This window comes from Gavia stellata, chromosome Z, assembly GCF_030936135.1.
Source record: "Gavia stellata isolate bGavSte3 chromosome Z, bGavSte3.hap2, whole genome shotgun sequence".
NCBI lineage: Eukaryota > Metazoa > Chordata > Aves > Gaviiformes > Gaviidae > Gavia > Gavia stellata.
Window position 1 is genome coordinate 2,935,857 of NC_082637.1, and position 16,642 is coordinate 2,952,498.

Sequence of the window (16,642 nt, forward strand, 5' to 3'; positions counted from 1 at the left end):
TTTCCATCTGTATTACCATCAACTCAACCAAAGTACAAGCACCAACTCCAGCAGCTGTACTTAAACCTGCCAGAGTTTTCAGTGTTTATTAGAAAGCTACGAAGTGTTTCAGCTTTCAGGAAGCCATGCTAGGGGAAAGATATTTAGGGTCGATTTTTCAAAACCACTGATTTCACTTTTCACCAGAAAATTGAGCGAAAATTTGGGGAACTCCAACTTCTAGTTTGTTTTGAGGTGGGAAGAAAAGGAGATAAAGATGGTCTACACGTCCCTTAACTAAAAGAATAAAGTCATTGCAGAAACAGACTGAGCTATACATAGGTGAAGTTCCTCCCGTAGGGGTACTTCTACCGAGAGAAAAACGCTTTTATCAGGATAATTTGTCTTTGAAAATGCCCTTGGACAATCACTTTAGGAAAGACTACTTGTCATCTGCCTAAAGACTTCCAGAGCATACTTCTAAAACTTTACTGATGCAGGGAACAGGTATGCAAACTTAGGGCTCACGCTTCAGAGCTTTAAATGACTCAAATTGCTTCAGAGCTTTAAATGATTCAAATTGTTAAGAGGACAGGAAGCCTAAACTGTATTTATTTATGAGAAAACTTCATGTGCAAAGGGAGAATTACAAGAGCTCCTCAACGTAAGCACAGCAACACCCCCAGTTACAAACACTTGGCAGAGTTATAAATACTTTTATTAGTTTCAGTGTAATAGTCCTCTTACATAGAAATCGGATAACAGTTACAAAATACCGTACGCAAGTTTGAAATAGATGTTATTCTTGTAACAGGCAAGCTATCTTAAATTCTGGGCGAGAACCCAAACTTTCCTGAGGGTTGTATTAAGCCAAATGATCCAGCACTCTGCTCTAGGAATCTGTGGTCCAAGGAAAACCCCCGGGCTACGCAGGCTTGCGCCAGCCTACGCGCTCGGTCTCTGGGGAGGCTAAGTGTCCGAAACCATCACTTACAAATTTATTCCAAGTTCCAGATGTTTGCGTATCCTTTTTTCTTGCTTTACAAAAGCAACGCTAACTGTACCTGGTACTCTCTCCAGTTTGCAACAGTTTTCTGCGCGCCAGAGAAGAGAACTAATTTGGATACCAGAAACCCTACCATTATTTTTAAATGCTATCCAACACCATCCTACTTCATGTCTTCATACAGGGCTTGGTAACACTACTATTTCTATTTTTTCAGTGGAATTTCTATTGTCATAAAATCCTCAGCTAGTGTTACTTCTTGACCACCTAACACTGACTCTGCCTGTCTCTTCAGTTCGGTGACGTCCATATCTCCCTCACCTCCCTGAGCAGCTGGTTTATACCGCTGACTGAAGTGAGTCAAAACCAGTTTCTTAACTTTGCACAGTTTTGCAAAATCCGATGCCATTTTTGGAGTGCTATGACCATGCTCCCTGGCCTTTTCCTCTTGGGTATCGTCCAGCGTGGCTTCATGTATCAGTACATCCGCTTCGCAGCAAAGCTTCACGGCCGCGTCTCCAACCACCCCTGAACAATCCCCCAAAATGCAAATTTTTCTTCCAGGAATAGGGTCTTCTAAGACATCCGAAGGAGAAATTGTTACTCCGTTTTCTAGAACAATTGCTGTTCCATTCTTCAGTTTCCCATATAAAGGACCTGGTTGAACTCCTGGTAGATAAAGGCAAAAGAGTCCGTAAGTATTACGGGAGCGTCAGGTTTTAAAAACAAAAATCACTGAAGAAGAGGTAAGACTAGATAAAGAGCTGTCTCACTGAAAAAATACAACCTCAATATAAATAGCAATCGATATTTCACATACTTCATACAAATAGTGAGCTTGTAACGTTAGCAGGAAGTGTGTTTGAAGAAAAGCTGTATTCTTCATATTAAAGTCAATAAAGTCATGCAAATACCGTGGCCATATGTCTCCCTGAAAGCCACGTTGTGCTTTTTAAACTTTAACATCTGAACTTGTTTGCTCTTCCCAGTATGAGAACGGTCTGCAATATTAATTGGCACCAGTGTTACACACCAATTCAGACTGCTGCATTGGTATGAAGTATTAAAATGCCTTTAATAGAAAATGGAAAATTGAATTAAAATGGATTACGGAGAGATACAGCAGCTCTAATTTGCTAGAACCCCTAGAAAGGTGGTCATAAAAAGATTTCAGCTGCCTGTGAACCCAATTTTGTTACATTTGCTGAAAATCGGAGTTGCTACTCAGCTAGAACACAAGCATTTAGGCATTTGAAAAATTAAAAAGAGGAAAAATAAGTCAAAGTAGTTACCAAGGTCTTTCAGTTTCTGTACGTTGAGTTTTCCGGTCCGGGGCTTCTCTTCCACCATAAAGCCAAAGGAAGGAATGCGGTGAAATAGGCGAAATGCTTTCAGAACTAGCTGCTCATCCTCAACCAGCAAGTAAGAGTTTTCTACCGGATCCAGGTGGAGTATTCTCCCTCGTGCTCCCTGGGGAGATACCTCATCTCTGTCCAAGGAATAAAACTCTCTGAATTCTTCTGCGGGGCACTGGTCCCGTGTTGGTACCAGTTCATGAACAGTGTAGGGAAAGAGAAGCTGTGAGTGGGAGAGCTCCATACTCCTCCATATGAAGTTTCGCAGTCCTAATGGTCCATAAATATCAACAGGTGGTTTGTTTGAGTCAGGGCTGCTTTGGAGGCTAAGTGTACACAGCAGGCCAGGCAGTCCAAAAAAGTGGTCGCCGTGAAGGTGCGTTATGAAAATCTTGGTAATTCTGCCTATTGGTTATGATGACAGGAAAAGAAAAACCAACCAGGAAATGATAGGAAAATAAATGAACACCGTAACAACTCAGAAATAATCACTTTTTGGCAAGAAGTGGGAAATAAGGAAGGGGGGAAATTAAAATAAAACCAGTGTTTAAGAAATAAACCCCAAACCACAAAGTAATATTTTTTCCCACAGTAGCGATACGTTTCCACACAAGGTTTACTTTGGCTTGATTTGTCAAGACAAGACTGCCGAGACAGAAGTTTTAGTTGCTTCTAAGCAAAATGTGCTACAAGCCTGGCACAGAATCGACTAGTGACATCTGCCACATTAAAACACAAAGAAGTGCTGGAAAGTGGTTGCGCTTTGATAACGTTACATGGACACTGCAGACTCATGAGAAACATAAAGTGGGATTTGTGTTGTTCCTGGTTTTGAATCTAGCACATGAAATGATCATGATTAAAAAAAAAAAGAAGAAAAAGCAGCCAGTTTTGATTTCAAAGTGTTTTAAAAGGCAAGAACCCCATGGTTCCTGACTGGTTTGTTTTGAACAGATGAGAAATTGCACTTAAGATTTGAGCTTTGTTTCACGTCTTGAGTTTGTCTCACTCCGGCTCTCGGGCACTGGGCCCTGCCCTCGCTAGATTAAAAAAACACAAAATTTTCTCTCACTACAGACACGTGTACTTTCATCAGGCTGCCTCAGTCTCCTCTGCTAGCTGAGTTCCCACCTCCTCGCGGTAAGGCATTTTCTCCAGTATCTGTTAGGACCGAGCAACAGGAAGGACAGAATCTCTTTGTTCTGATTTAAGAACAATTTAGTAAAAATCAGTAAATTTAGTAAAAATGAGTCTATTCACTTGGTCATTAAATCCCCTGATAGCTTCAGATTTTGGAAGAGCAGGAGGTTGGTTTTCTGTTTACAATTGATAATTCCATCTTTACAACTTGAGAGTCAGAAGTCTGCTCTTGCCGCTGTAGACTGCAAAAGCACAGCGGCTGAAGGTAAGTCCGGTTTCTACTTTATTTGCCAACCTGTAAAAGTTACCACGAATACACGCAACTTTACTCGAGAACAAAAGCACGGTATTTATTGACAGGAAGACTCGCAGCAGGTATTGTCTAGAGCTGTCTTCAGACAAACTGTGCCTGTTTAAAACTGGTTCGTGGTCCACGTTTGAAATTACAAAGCCCAAGAAATTAATTCAGGAGAGTTTGGTTCTCGAACACAATTCTTTACCAAAGGGCAATCAAGGATTACCGCACAGCAGGTTCAGCAACTGCCACCCATACGCAGCACCTTCAGATGCTTATGCATGTTTAGTATGTATTCAAATACCATGAGCATGAGGACAAAGTGTTTTGTTTAGATCTCACGCAACTTTTCCCCTTCCCTCATCACAATACCTTTCAACAGCACAAACCTGCTTTGAGATGGCTCTTCATGAATTGTGTTTGAGTTCCCTCTCCGCAGTCGAAGAGCCAGCACTCTCCTTCCCTGCGAAGCACTAACGCCGATGCTCCTCTTGTCGGAGAGGGATATGCTGAGCCTGTGCCGAGGAAAGTTATATCCATCGACATTTTGAATATGACGGTATGCCACCTGAAAGAGAGATTTTGAGCCACTGAACATAGGCATTTATGCTGGGAAAGAAACATTTTTGCTTTAAATAAAGGCACATTCTGTACTTTAGTGTGAGGATCAAATTCCCTGTCCCTTAAAAAATAAAAATACCCTGCTCCCCGGAGTAGGGTATGACTTTCAGACAACACAGTATTTACAAGCAGCAGATTTCCTTTTTATGTCAGTGGAAGGTTGCAAACACGCAGCCCAAACGTAAGACCTTTGTTCATTACCTAAAGAAATAGCCCTAACCAGCTGGAAACGCTCTAATCTTTAAACCCACTATTATTTCTTTCTTCAATTTAAACTTTGAATTTTCCTGCATGCACTTTCCTCTAAAAGCCTTTTCAAAATGACTAACACCAAATTTACCAGATGTCAGGAGCAGGCAGCCCAGCACTGCAGAGGGGGAAGATTCCTTCCCCGCAGAACAACTTCAGAGATCACAAGAGGCAGGAGCGACCCGATTTACTTTGCCTTTGCAACGGCATCCTTGAAAGTGATTGAATTTTGACCTCTCCCCAGCATTAAGTGTTCCTTGAACACCTCCAGTGAGGGTGACTCCACCACCTCCCTGGGCAGCCTCTTCCAATGCTTCACCACTCTCTCAGTGAAGAAATTTTTCCTAATATCCAGCCTAAACCTCCTCTAGCGCAGCCTGAGGCCATTTCCTCTTGTCCTATCACTTGTCACTTGGGAGAAGAGGCCAACACCCACCTCACCACAACCCCCTTTCAGGCAGTTGTAGAGAGCGATGAGGTCTCCCCTCAGCCTCCTCTTCTCCAGACTGAACAACCCCAGCTCCCTCAGCCGCTCCTCATCAGACTTGTGCTCCAGACCCCTCACCAGCTCCGTCGCCCTTCTCTGGACACGCTCCAGCACCTCAATGTCCTTCTTGGAGCGAGGGGCCCAAAACTGAACACAGGATTCGAGGTGCGGCCTCACCAGGGCCGAGTACAGGGGCACAATCCCCTCCCTGCTCCTGCTGCCACACCATTTCTGATACAGGCCAGGATGGCGTTGGCCTTCTTGGCCACCTGGGCACACCACTGGCTCATATTCAGCCGGCTGTCGACCAACACCCCCAGGTCCTTTTCCGTGGGGCAGCTTTCCAGCCACTCGTCCCCAAGCCTGGAGCGTTGCATGGGGTTGTTGTGACCAAAGTGCAGGACCCGGTACTTGGCCTTGTTGAACCTAATAGAATGTTGATCTTATAGAAGGATGTATACAATCAGCTGCCATACCCGTTTATGTATCTGCTGTATGGTCCAGGTGAGGAGCCTGGCCGGTCTTGTAGGAGCAGGACAACCTTCGGAAAGCTGTGTTAGGAGCAGAACTTCCACGTGCACAACTCCGACGCTGTCTCGCCTTACGGGGTGTGCTTCCTCCAGCCTTCGTCTTCCCAGACTTAGCTCCTACCTCATTTTCAGATGTATTTCCACCTCATTGCAAACTCTAGGTGCCTCAACAGCTTCAGATACCTTTCAAGCAAAAGAATTACCATTTTCTCAGGTTTAGCTGCTTTTGGAGGAGCTGCCGCAGCTTTCCAAAGGAAAGCAGACCTCTTCCCTGCTGTGCTAGCGGGGCCCTCCCAAGCACACCAAGGTGCTACATGTAATTACCCGACCCTGGGGGGCAAGGAGGGGTATGATAAACGTCCGTCACACCCCCAAAAGGCAGAAATAAAAACGTTGCTTCCTTTTCCTCAGCGTAAAAGCAGATTTAACAGCTCCTCAGCTGAACCAGCCTCGGGCCTCACGCCGTGAACGTGTGTCCGTGGGCTGGGACCGGGACCCTCCCCGGGTCTAACCTCTCCCACAGCCACCTCACAACCGCCCGGCCACCCGCACCCACCGCGCGCTGGGCCTCGCCCGGCCGCCTCCCCCCCCTGGGCCGCGGCCCTCCGCCGCCCCCCGAGAGCGCTTGTGGGGAGCCGAGGCCGGGGGGGGTCGGCAGGACGAGGCCGCTACGCCGCGGCGAGGGGACGCGGTTCCCGGGAGGGCAGGGTTTAGTCAGAAAACGCGTAAGGCCCGGGCCCGGCCCGGCTCCCCGGCCTACCTCCCCCGGGCGGCGGCAGGCGGAGCCCGCGCTGCGCGGCCCGGCCCGGCCCCGCCGCCTCCGCGCCCTCCCAGGCGGCGCTGCGGGCCGCGAGGGGCGGGCGGCGGCCAACAGCGGGCCCGGCCCCCGCCCCGCCACCGCGGGGGAGCGGCGGCCGCAGCCTGGGCCTGTGGCGGGGCCGGGCCCTGCTCCGGGGGGGGGGTGAGCCCCACGCCGCCCTCAGCCGCCGGTGGTTTTGCTCTCCGTGAGGAGAGGGATGTGAATCCTCGAGTGCCTTTACAAACGGCCTCTTTAAAAGTGGCGGGGAACGAGCAGGTGGCCTAGAAACCCAGCGTTGAGATAAAAGTGCGATTGCTTCTACCGACAGCAGAAGCAGCCGTGGAGTTTGCCCATCGCTCGCAAGGGAACAAGGAAAAAAATAACGTGGGTGATTGAGGCAATTGCGTACCCATTCTGTACAGGTCGGGCGTTATTTTTTCCGAATGAACAAAAATCAGATGTAATTCAGGCAAAGGGAATGCATTTTACTAAGAAAATAGAAGACCAGAACACACATTTCAATAGCTACAACATTATAAAGGAGAAAAAAACCTCAGTCAGTTCACGTTTAAAGACGATTTTAGTTTCAGCTGAGCAATGACCCTCCCAGGTAACGTCAACCCGGGGGAGCTTAGGCTAGAACTGTTCTCACAAGCGCTCCAGTAGACTTACATTTATTTGTGTAAGGTAGATATGTTTAAGATAGAAAGAAATGTAAATGATTTTGACATTTTATTTCTCGTCAAACTGGCCATCTTACTTCATTGGTGTAGTCCTAAAAGTATTTTTATTTCCATTTTCATTAGAAAGCAACTACTTAAAGGCTGGGTAAGTCAAAATCAAAGGTACTCAGAGAGTTCAGTTCAACCCAGCGCCCACTTTGTGTGCGGGGAATATAAACGCACTCCACAGGGTTCCTGCACCGCAACCAAAACATCTGATGCGAGAGAGCTTTTTACGCGAGCCGTAGCCACGGTCCACCGTGCCACCAGGTACCGGCTTCCCCACGTACATGTTAGCGCGTTCCTGCGGAGAAGGCACAAGTAAGCTGCGTCCTCACCCAGCGCTGCGATGCGGGAAGCAATGGCAGGAAGCAGAGGTCTGAAGCGTGCTGAGATCTTCCTCGCGGTTCACCCAGAACATCTGCAGGCTTTCCGATACCATGGTAACGTGTATTTCGGGATTAGGTAGGTAGGTCAAGGTAGATCCGTACAGAATTAGATGTCCCTTCACCAGCGGCAAGTGAATTACGTGGCTCAAATTCAGCTGTCAAGTGGGTGCAATTAGAGCTTTGCTCTAGATTTTCTCCTTGCTCCAGTATTCAATGTAACACCAGTCCCTGCCTATTACGTATGGCTGTTATGAAATGGGATAGCAGTACGCATCATCTTATAAAGAGTCCAAAACCAGTGGTTTTCTTAAACTCAGGAATAGCACTTATAGCTGAGACAGAACGGGAGTCCAAACTGTTACTGTTCTTACAGTCCGATCTGAGAGTCTTGTAGATACCTTTATCCAAATGACACAAATCTAAACCTCTGAAGTTAAAAACACCCGGAGCAAATGAAAGACGACAACTTGGATTTACTTAGGCCCAGAGTCAGCTGAACTAAAATTCACAGTTGTAGCTGTACAATAGTGATCCCCACCCTCCTACAGGAGTAGTCACGAAATAGGGCCGCTAATGGAAAACTAAAAGGCGTATCACTTATCTTTACAGTTACCACCAGAGGAGTGTGACACAGGGTTACTTTACGCCCTCCTGCAAAACAGCGTGCTGGAAAAAAGCAGTACAAAGACACACACCTACCACAGGAAACCTGTTAAACACTGATCTGCATGTGAAGCGTCACTTCATTTTAGGCTTGGAAAACGAACACACCATCATGAAACATCACTGTTCACAAACATAACCGAGAACTTATGCGAGGAGTCACATTTGGGTTTTAAAATCTATCAGAGACAACATTTTGATAGTCTTCCTCTACATGCCAATTGTTGGCACATGGGCACACGCTTCAGGAACATACAAAGCTTTGTAACATCTTTGAACAAGAACACACATTTAATAAAAAAAGGCTGTGCTCCCTTAGCTACCTTTCTTCTCCTCCCCTAAACGTTTCTATACATTGCTGCCAAGAGGCTCAGTCCTGCTCCTGTTGATTTTAAGGAAGCAAGTCTTGGGCCAGTCCTGGAAAAAACTGAGCTACTGACCTTAGTGGGAGTTTCTGAGCCTCTCAGAAGTGTTCTGTACATCCAGAATACTATCCACACAGAAGAGACATGAAAGACAGACTTCTATACCATTCAGAGGGCAAAAGTCACCAGGGCTGTGTGAAGAGCTAGAACACTAGTCATCCTTTAGGCAATATATTTCTTTAAAGAACAGTATAAGCTTAACTTACACTATGTAGCATTACAAATGCATCCTGGTGACAACTTTTTCCCTTTGCATACTCTGTAAGAGAATTTTCTGTATAGATAAAGATCAGTAAATGCTTTTGAATAAGCCAGGAAACAGAGAAAAATCAGGTTAAGCAGAATATGAGAAAGGATACTGTGGTTCCTTACTCAGCAGCAAGAATAGCAGTTGTAATTAATTCAAAGATTAATTGGATCCGAAGAATACACAAAACAGAACATGAATCTATATATTTTATAAAAAAAACCCTGAAAAACATGAAAGTGAAATGCATTTAAAAGTTTGTGAGCTGACATGTTACCTGTTGCTAAGGGAGAACAATGGCTATACATTAAAGGTAAAATTCCGCCGTGTCTATATTGCAAGCTATAGATGATCCACAGAACGTGATTAAGCAATGTCCACAGGTGCATATGCACAGATGAAGTCTAACTGGTACCATTTAGCTGCCGTAACTGGGACACGTTAGAGTGACACAGTCAGGCATTCTCTACTCTAGAGCTCTGACACATCTGCAGCCCCATCAGGGCAGGGCTGTATTGTAACCGGAGCCTCCGAGTCAGTGAAAGACTGTTTTTTCCTCACCTGTGCAGTGGGATTTCCAGAAAAATTATGCAGGAACATTTGTACTTGGGGAAAATCCCACTGCTGACTACTTCTGAACAATCCCTCTTGGCATCTGCTTAAAGACAGCAGGGAGCCCATGCCAGGAAGGGAAAGGACTGCACTTCACGCAACAGGCGTGCTTGACAGCAGCCACTGCGAATTTCCCGTGCGGTAGCTCCCTTTGGGAACAGAGACCACTCTTGCCTAAAGCAAGAGTGCTGCACGCAGGTAATGCTATTTTCCCAAGCGCCAGGTTTTCCTGAGTACTATCAATGCCCACTGATTACATACCATGACTGCACTTCTTGCCTGAAAAAAAATATAATCAGACCGAACAGATGGATGCAGATCTTTATTTTGTAAGACAGAGTTATATTTACGGACCGATTGCCCTGCCTCTGTGATCATTCTCAGCCGGGACACAAGATCAGTGCATGGGATATTTTTGTAACTTGTCTGCCTAATTAGTGTGTTGGCAGAAGTGAGGAAGTGTGCGTTCCCAATATACTTGAATCCAATGATGCAGAACTCCACTGACACATTGCAACAGGCTTCAGCTAGAGTTGAGTTTTCAGAAGGTAAAAATAATTTGTACACTAAATAAATAATTTCTCAGTAAGATCACAAATTTAAATACAATAAAAACCAGGCATAGCAAAAATAGATGAAAAAAGCATTCTTTGTAAAAACATCATAGGTGTGTGTTGGTCTTTTTTGTACATATACTTACATATACAAGTTGCAAACCACATATGTCGCCCAACTTAGCAATGTAGCATTTCGAGCCCCACCAGACAGCACTTTACCACAGTTTGAATACACAGCCTTTTCCCTACATCACTATTTTCTGTGTTTATATAATCAGTCTTCTTTCCTCACTTAGGTATAGCCTTCCCAAAGTTTGCTGTTCTTTTTATCTAATACGGGAACATCATTTTGAAATCGGACACTAGGCAATAAGCGACAGAGACCATGTCCCAAGGGGGTACAGAGACTATTTTCCCTGTTCTATTTTGGACCTATTCTGTGGAGACTGCATTTTCCAATATAAATGAAGATATGAGTGAGGTGCTTGCCATGGGTAAATCCTAAGCAAGCTTTACTTCAACTCTTTGGATTCTGGCCTCAAGTTTGGCAGTATAGCCCTTTAACATCTATCTATTTACTTATTTTTGTCCTTTTTTGCCTTGATGCAGCGAACTATGGAACAGCACATTACCTTTATTTCTGTTCCTGACATACCATTGTTCTTGTTACAGAGACCAGATTTAGAGAAGTCACAGGCTGTAACTATCACTGTGTGTCCTCACCTGCTAATACAAAGTAACGGAGGGCACTCAAACCTGATATGAACAGAATGAAAAGGAATGCACATTGTGGTATCTGTGTCAAATGTGCAGTACTTCATTGCAAGTTAAAATTCAACTCGCAATTTTTGTTTTTACCTGACAAGTTAAACCTGTAAACGGAGTGAGGAAGATGAAGTGATCAACTTAGAGCTTCTAAGCATTAGATCTTTTGAGTCCTATATTCCAACAGAACTGGACATACTGGACTGAGACCACAGGAAACATTCGGTCAAACTTCTTTAAATGTGCGTGTCAGTAGCTGCCTGTAACACTTTCTGTTTCAGCTTCATCAGCTGCATGTGGGGGGTTTGTTCGAAGTGGCAAGTGAGTCCACTTAGGAGTTTTTGCATCAATGATGTCATGAAAACATCACACACAAGTCTTTTTGTGAGAACAAGGGTATGCAAAGGAGGAAACAATTTAGCTTAGAAGAAACAGAACCTTGAAAAAATTAACAGATGAAACAAAAATCCTTTGGTACATCACCTTGGGAGTCCACTGCAGAAAATCTCCTTGTAAAAATCTCTAAAAGATTTCTGTAGATTACTTCAGATCCTGCCTTTACATGATATAATTTATTATGCAACAGCGTAGCTTTGTTTTTAAAAGCTATTAAGTGATAAAAATATTATTTTCAGGCTTTCCAAAGATAATTTCAACTAGTTTACGTTTTTCCTGATAACAGATTTCACACAACGATGAAAACACGAAATACAAACATTGCTGCAGATTCCACACGTGCACACCATGCTGCTCCTCAAAGCACATTCAAAGAAACAGAGCAGCCAATGCCACAAGAAAGTCTGGACACGGGCATCTTTAAACATCGGACAAAACAGAAAGCCCATTAGACTGTTAAAATTGTCTTGTCTCTTTTTCGTTTTTTCGGACAAACGCTCGCTGGTGATGTCACAGATAATGCAGTGTGACAACACTAGGACGATTAGAAGACTGATTATTAAAAGCAGAAATAAATCATTCTGGAAATCAGCAGTGATGAGAGAGCTATAGTTCATCAAACACACATAGCTAAAATATCATTAATGGAATTCTTTAGTGAGGTGCGGGCTCTAAGCTGGAAATGCAATGTCATTATTTAAATTAATTTTGACGAGCTCTCTCATTCCTGTGACGGATGCCATCATCCATACACTTTATCAGTTACTTGGGAGAGATCAAAGTCAAGTGAAAAACAGGGTACAAGGGAAAAAAGACAACAAAATGAGCGAAAATAAATTACAGGACTCAAAGATCATGATTTAAATTGGTCTGAAAAAGGGATCCCTGCAGAGTAGAAGATACTGCCTGAGGAGTGAGATCTTCTGATGCATCAGTGAACCTTAGATTCAGGCCAGTCATACACATCTGGCATGAAGGATTCGTATTCGTAGGTCCAAACCTTTGATCGAATGTAACGGTTCTTGTCTGCGGGTTCAGGGTAATGGAAAGCCATGTTGTTTGCGTACAAAAATTCCATAACCTGCAAAGTTAAATCACCATGCAGTTTGTGCCTTTTACTACATTCACATAACATCCACGCTTCCACTGCAATACATTTAGGACTCACAAACCGGATAAAGGCAAACACCAAAGTCTTTTTACAGTTCCTGAATGCCTTACCAGGGATTTGAAAACTTAATTTCAGAAATCAAAGGAGCATAATTGTGGCCCGTCACCACTGCCAAACTGAAGCATCCAACAAGCACAAGATTTTTGTAAGTGTCTCTTATTAAAGGCACAAAGAACTGGGTATTTTGTGCCCAAGTACCCAGTGTTCAAGGGTCATACTGTGCAATTCAGCAAGTTAAGGTACACATAAAACACTTCTAGTACAGTCCATTTTTATGCTTCATACTCACCTTGACAGCAATATAGATAGAAACTTCCCTGATATTAGACAGTGGAGGATAAAGTCTTCCTTGTGCAAGTTCTTCATCAGTCAACTGTTCTGTCAATGCCTGAGTTAAAAAAACAAATGGGTTCTATTTACTGCATCCCAAATGGGATCAATAACATGCTAAAACACCTGAGAGAAACAAGTTGCTGTGTTCTTACTAGTAGCATGCTCCCAAAGCACTAGAATAAGGCAGCCAAAATCTCAACATTCTTAAAGATCAGCTCTGCAATCTGTGCCCATATCAGCAAAATTCTAGCAAAATAAGATCCTATTTTTTTGGAGGCTGAACTACCCATAACCATGGAAGTTATAGAAGTGCAACACGCCTGCAGGACTGCCCGTGTGTTTGGCCAGTTGATTCACTGGCTACTCCGATGTGGTAGGTGCTCCTGCTCCAGAGTGGAAAGGCAGGAGAGGATGGGAGCCCGGGCACCATGTGCATCCCTGACCACACAGCCAGCTGCAGAACCCAGAGCGGGGCGGGAGGAGGAGGCAGGCCTGCTGCCAGACCTGCGAGGCTGGGAGGCAATTTACACACGGACAGATTTCCTATTTGGGTGTTTGGTTTCTGGATGAAAATTAAAATTGCAATGGAAGCTGATATTTTTCACAATTTTGTTTGATCAAAACCCAGTTTTTCCCATTGGGGAGGGATAAAACCAACAGAAATCAAACAGGAAACCATAGAGTTTCAGCAAGATTTGAGAAATTGCCCGTCATGTCATCCACCATCATGTCAGAAGCCACGGCCTACTCTGCTTCCACACTTACCTTAGCAGCCTCTAGGAAAACCTTATCACTAATATGTCGAACACTGCTGAGGATCACAGCGAGAGCCACGCCTACAATAAAATTATTGCCAATTAGGGCCACATCATTTTAAGATATGCAGCCTGCTGCCGAGAAGCTGCGAGTCATCTAGAATGTTATTTCTAAAAATCTTCCCATAGCTTTCCACACACATTCGCAAAACTATTACCATGTGTGCTAGTCATTTACTGTAACAGGTGGCTTTTGACAAGGGGTTGGAGCTTAGCAGCTCAGGGAGGAAAGGGAGAGAAAGGGGAAGGCAGAGAAATATCCCTAGTGCTTCTTTTGTACCCTCGCTTGTGCAGACGTAACTTCAAGAGGAGCATATTGACACTTATTTTCTCCTTCCCCCCCAAAACAAGCAGAAGAACCCATAATGCAGCAGCTTTCAAAGCCTTTAATAACACCCTTTTGTTTTCTTAGAAGTATCCAGTTGGGTGAGCTCACCGTGTGCATGCCGCATATGTAGCTGCACATGTGTAACCTCCATCCTTAACTGATTTTCTTTCATTCATTCTTCTGATTGAGTTCTCAGCTTTAAATGCTGGTAACACCTCTTTCATGCTGCTTCACTAACTGTGTCTAGTGTAGCAAGGGAACCCAAGAAGAGGCGCCAATAGCCTAGTCTTAAAGATTAAAAGAAGACAATTTTATTTATTACCTGGAAAAATATAAGCATTGTTTCCTTGGCCTGGTTTGAAGGTTCTTCCATCTTTCAGAGTCACCAGCTCAAAGGGACTGCCACTGGCAAACAAGCAACGGCCCTGTTAAAACAGAGGAAAAATCACAGTCAGGCAGCTTCAAAAGAGCCAACAGTATGGAGCAATACAGTCATTATGAAATACAGGGACACCAGAGTCCTACAGCTCCCAGTCAGCTCTAGGGCTGAGTCAGGAAGGTACTCGAGCACACAGCCAAATGCAAAAAGGCAAACAGCTCTACTGAATGCAACTGGATTCAAGCACATACTTAAATCCCTTGCTGACTCAATTTCTACAATCCCAGAATGACAACAACCAAACCCACCCTTTCCAGTAGGGCCTGGAAGAGATACAAGAATCAGTAAGCATCTGCGTGCTTCTGCAGCTGCAGAACATGCAATGTTTCTGCAGCGAACATCTGGACAGCAGAAGAGGCGAGCATACACATTAAATTGTGCAGCTTTCTAAGGAATGGAAGCAATCTATTTGTTATATCATTCATTGTTCTTTAAGACAGCAATGACTTAGAGGAACTACTCACACACAAAATAAAGTACTGTCTGTTAACCGTTATTATAACCATAACCATAGATCAGGAACCATGGCCACAAGCCAGGACCCACCACTGTAGGGACTGTACAAAGACAGCTGAATAATGGCCACTTCCAAAAGCAAACTGAAATAGTACAGTAACAAAAGGTCACTTGTTTACTGATGGGTGGGAGGGTGAAGGGAGGGACTGCTGTATCGTACTTTTATTGCTGAGAGCTCTGAGAGGAGTCAAGAATCCAGTTTGCTTGTCCTTCCTTTGAAAAGGATTTTAATCAGCATGAAATATTAAAACAAATCCAGGGTTTGGAGTGTGAAATATACCCTCCAGATAAATGAGCCTTTCCTCAAGCAGTAAAACCCCTGTAAGCAAAAAATCTTGACTTTCTTTTGAGTAGCAGGTTTAATAACTTTACTTCAAAATATTTAAGCCTCCCCAGGACCACTACCTTTGAGAACAAATTACCAAAGAAGCTAAAGGCTCGGGAACTATGTTTGAACATGAGGGCATACCCATGACAATAGCCTTTTTGAGTAGGGAGCAAAACAGATGGATGCATTTGAGGACAGGACCAAAAGACAATGAAAATTAAAACACAACAAAAGCCCACACAATACATAGTGGCAGGGGTCAGGCTTTTACAGGTGCCATCTAGTGGAAAAAGAGTAAGGAATAAAAGGTTAGTGATGGTATCTTTGTTGCCTTCCTGACCTCCTAGGTTAGCCTAAGATTTCACACCAGCCAGGATTAGGCTATTCCTGAGGCCAGGAAACACATGGGGCTGACAGCTCTGATCCCTAACTGCCTGACAAACTTTGTAGTTAAAGAAAGAAAGTCAAGTCAGAGAGGATTTTCTAGGTAATTACTGTATCTTGAAGGGAAAAATATTACACATTTTGAAGGGCAAACTATGAGTAAACTGAGTATATTTCAGTGAACTAAAGAGCATTATGAAAACAAACACTAGATATGGAGAAAAGTCTAAAGAGCCAGAAACATTACAAAACCTATTCATAAGGACTGGACCAAAATGACACCTCTTCATTTACTGACTGGTAATATTTAATTGTCCAAATAACCCATGTCTAGAAATAATAACTTATGGAAAATAATGAATAAAAGGACATACGGATCCAATACAGGAAAAAACCAAAGATCCTCTCCCCCATTTGGCACAAACCTTTTAAATAGCACTATGCTCACACAGCTACTTCAGTGAGGATATGTTACCACACCTGAATCTAACCAGCACTGTCTTGCTTCTACATCCGACAGTGACAACTACCCTGAGGTCCAACTCCTTGGGACTCAACACACAGCCATGGGGAAAAAAGAGAGCCTCTTCCCTTAAAACATCTATTGCTCTGTTGATATTCTATAAAAAGTGCAAGAAAAAATTAGGCTGATTCTCCCTCTAATAGTGCTGCTGGCCTCCTTCAGCCGTCAGAGATGCTGGTTTCTACATTTATTTATGCTAGCTAAAGGCTTCACTGTGTAACTACCTCGTTTACTTTCTAGCCAAGATATTGGGATTTAATCTTATATACTGAAACACTGCTCAACTCACTATGCTGGTTTACACAAGATATCTGAGAGATATTAAACAATCTTCATTTAAAAGCATTCTCATTTACTGTTAAAAGCTAAGGTCTAGATTTTGTCCAGAGGCTGTTATTCCTGCCTTGGGCTCACTCTGGACCTGCAAATCTCTGTAGCAAGAGTTCCCTCTGAGCTGACGGGCCCAGTATCACAGAAGAGAATCTGGGTGCCAACTGGAGACCATGGAGTTCTACCTTTCCCGGCATGAAGCTAACACCACTGAGGTTGTAATGCTGGAAACTGAGCC

At 43.9% G+C, this 16,642-nt stretch overlaps 3 protein-coding genes across 5 annotated transcripts in view; all 3 read right to left on the reverse strand.

Moving 5' to 3' along the window:
* SMAD4 (SMAD family member 4) overlaps window positions 1-4,174 on the reverse strand; it is a 35,130-nt gene extending 30,956 nt beyond the window's left edge. The window contains exon 1 of the mRNA XM_059833221.1: window positions 4,165-4,174. The gene's annotated coding sequence lies outside the window, so the exon portion shown is untranslated. The remainder of the gene's footprint in view (window positions 1-4,164) is intronic.
* ELAC1 (elaC ribonuclease Z 1) lies at window positions 700-5,682 on the reverse strand. Its single transcript, XM_059833224.1, has 4 exons — window positions 5,609-5,682; window positions 4,165-4,343; window positions 2,278-2,745; window positions 700-1,654 (listed from the first exon to the last, which is right to left on the reverse strand). Exons 2-4 carry the CDS (start codon window positions 4,319-4,321, stop codon window positions 1,191-1,193), a joined length of 1,089 nt encoding a protein of 362 aa, XP_059689207.1. The 5' UTR covers window positions 4,322-4,343; window positions 5,609-5,682; the 3' UTR covers window positions 700-1,190.
* Window positions 5,683-6,950: 1,268 nt separating this feature from the next.
* The window catches only part of ME2 (malic enzyme 2), a 37,917-nt gene continuing 28,225 nt past the window's right edge, over window positions 6,951-16,642 (reverse strand). For 2 of the 3 annotated variants that reach the window (XM_059833324.1, XM_059833325.1), the window contains 4 exons: window positions 14,207-14,309; window positions 13,507-13,577; window positions 12,698-12,796; window positions 6,951-12,318 (listed from right to left, as the gene is read on the reverse strand). In XM_059833324.1, the coding sequence (XP_059689307.1) occupies window positions 12,169-12,318; window positions 12,698-12,796; window positions 13,507-13,577; window positions 14,207-14,309 (423 nt within the window). In that variant the 3' untranslated portion in view covers window positions 6,951-12,168. Of the gene's footprint in view, window positions 12,319-12,697; window positions 12,797-13,506; window positions 13,578-14,206; window positions 14,310-16,642 lie in introns of those variants that run through there. The other variant, XM_059833326.1, reaches the window with a different exon arrangement.

Bases quoted from the DNA above. Each gene is read 5' to 3' on its own strand.
- ELAC1 (XM_059833224.1), bottom strand. From the start codon at position 4,321: ATGTCGATGGATATAACTTTCCTCGGCACAGGCTCAGCATATCCCTCT. The intron at 2,746-4,164 runs GTTTGTGCTGTT...CATAACCAATAG, and splicing joins GAAGAGCCATCTCAAAGCAG to GCAGAATTACCAAGATTTTC. The intron at 1,655-2,277 runs GTAACTACTTTG...TTTATCTACCAG, and splicing joins ACAGAAACTGAAAGACCTTG to GAGTTCAACCAGGTCCTTTA.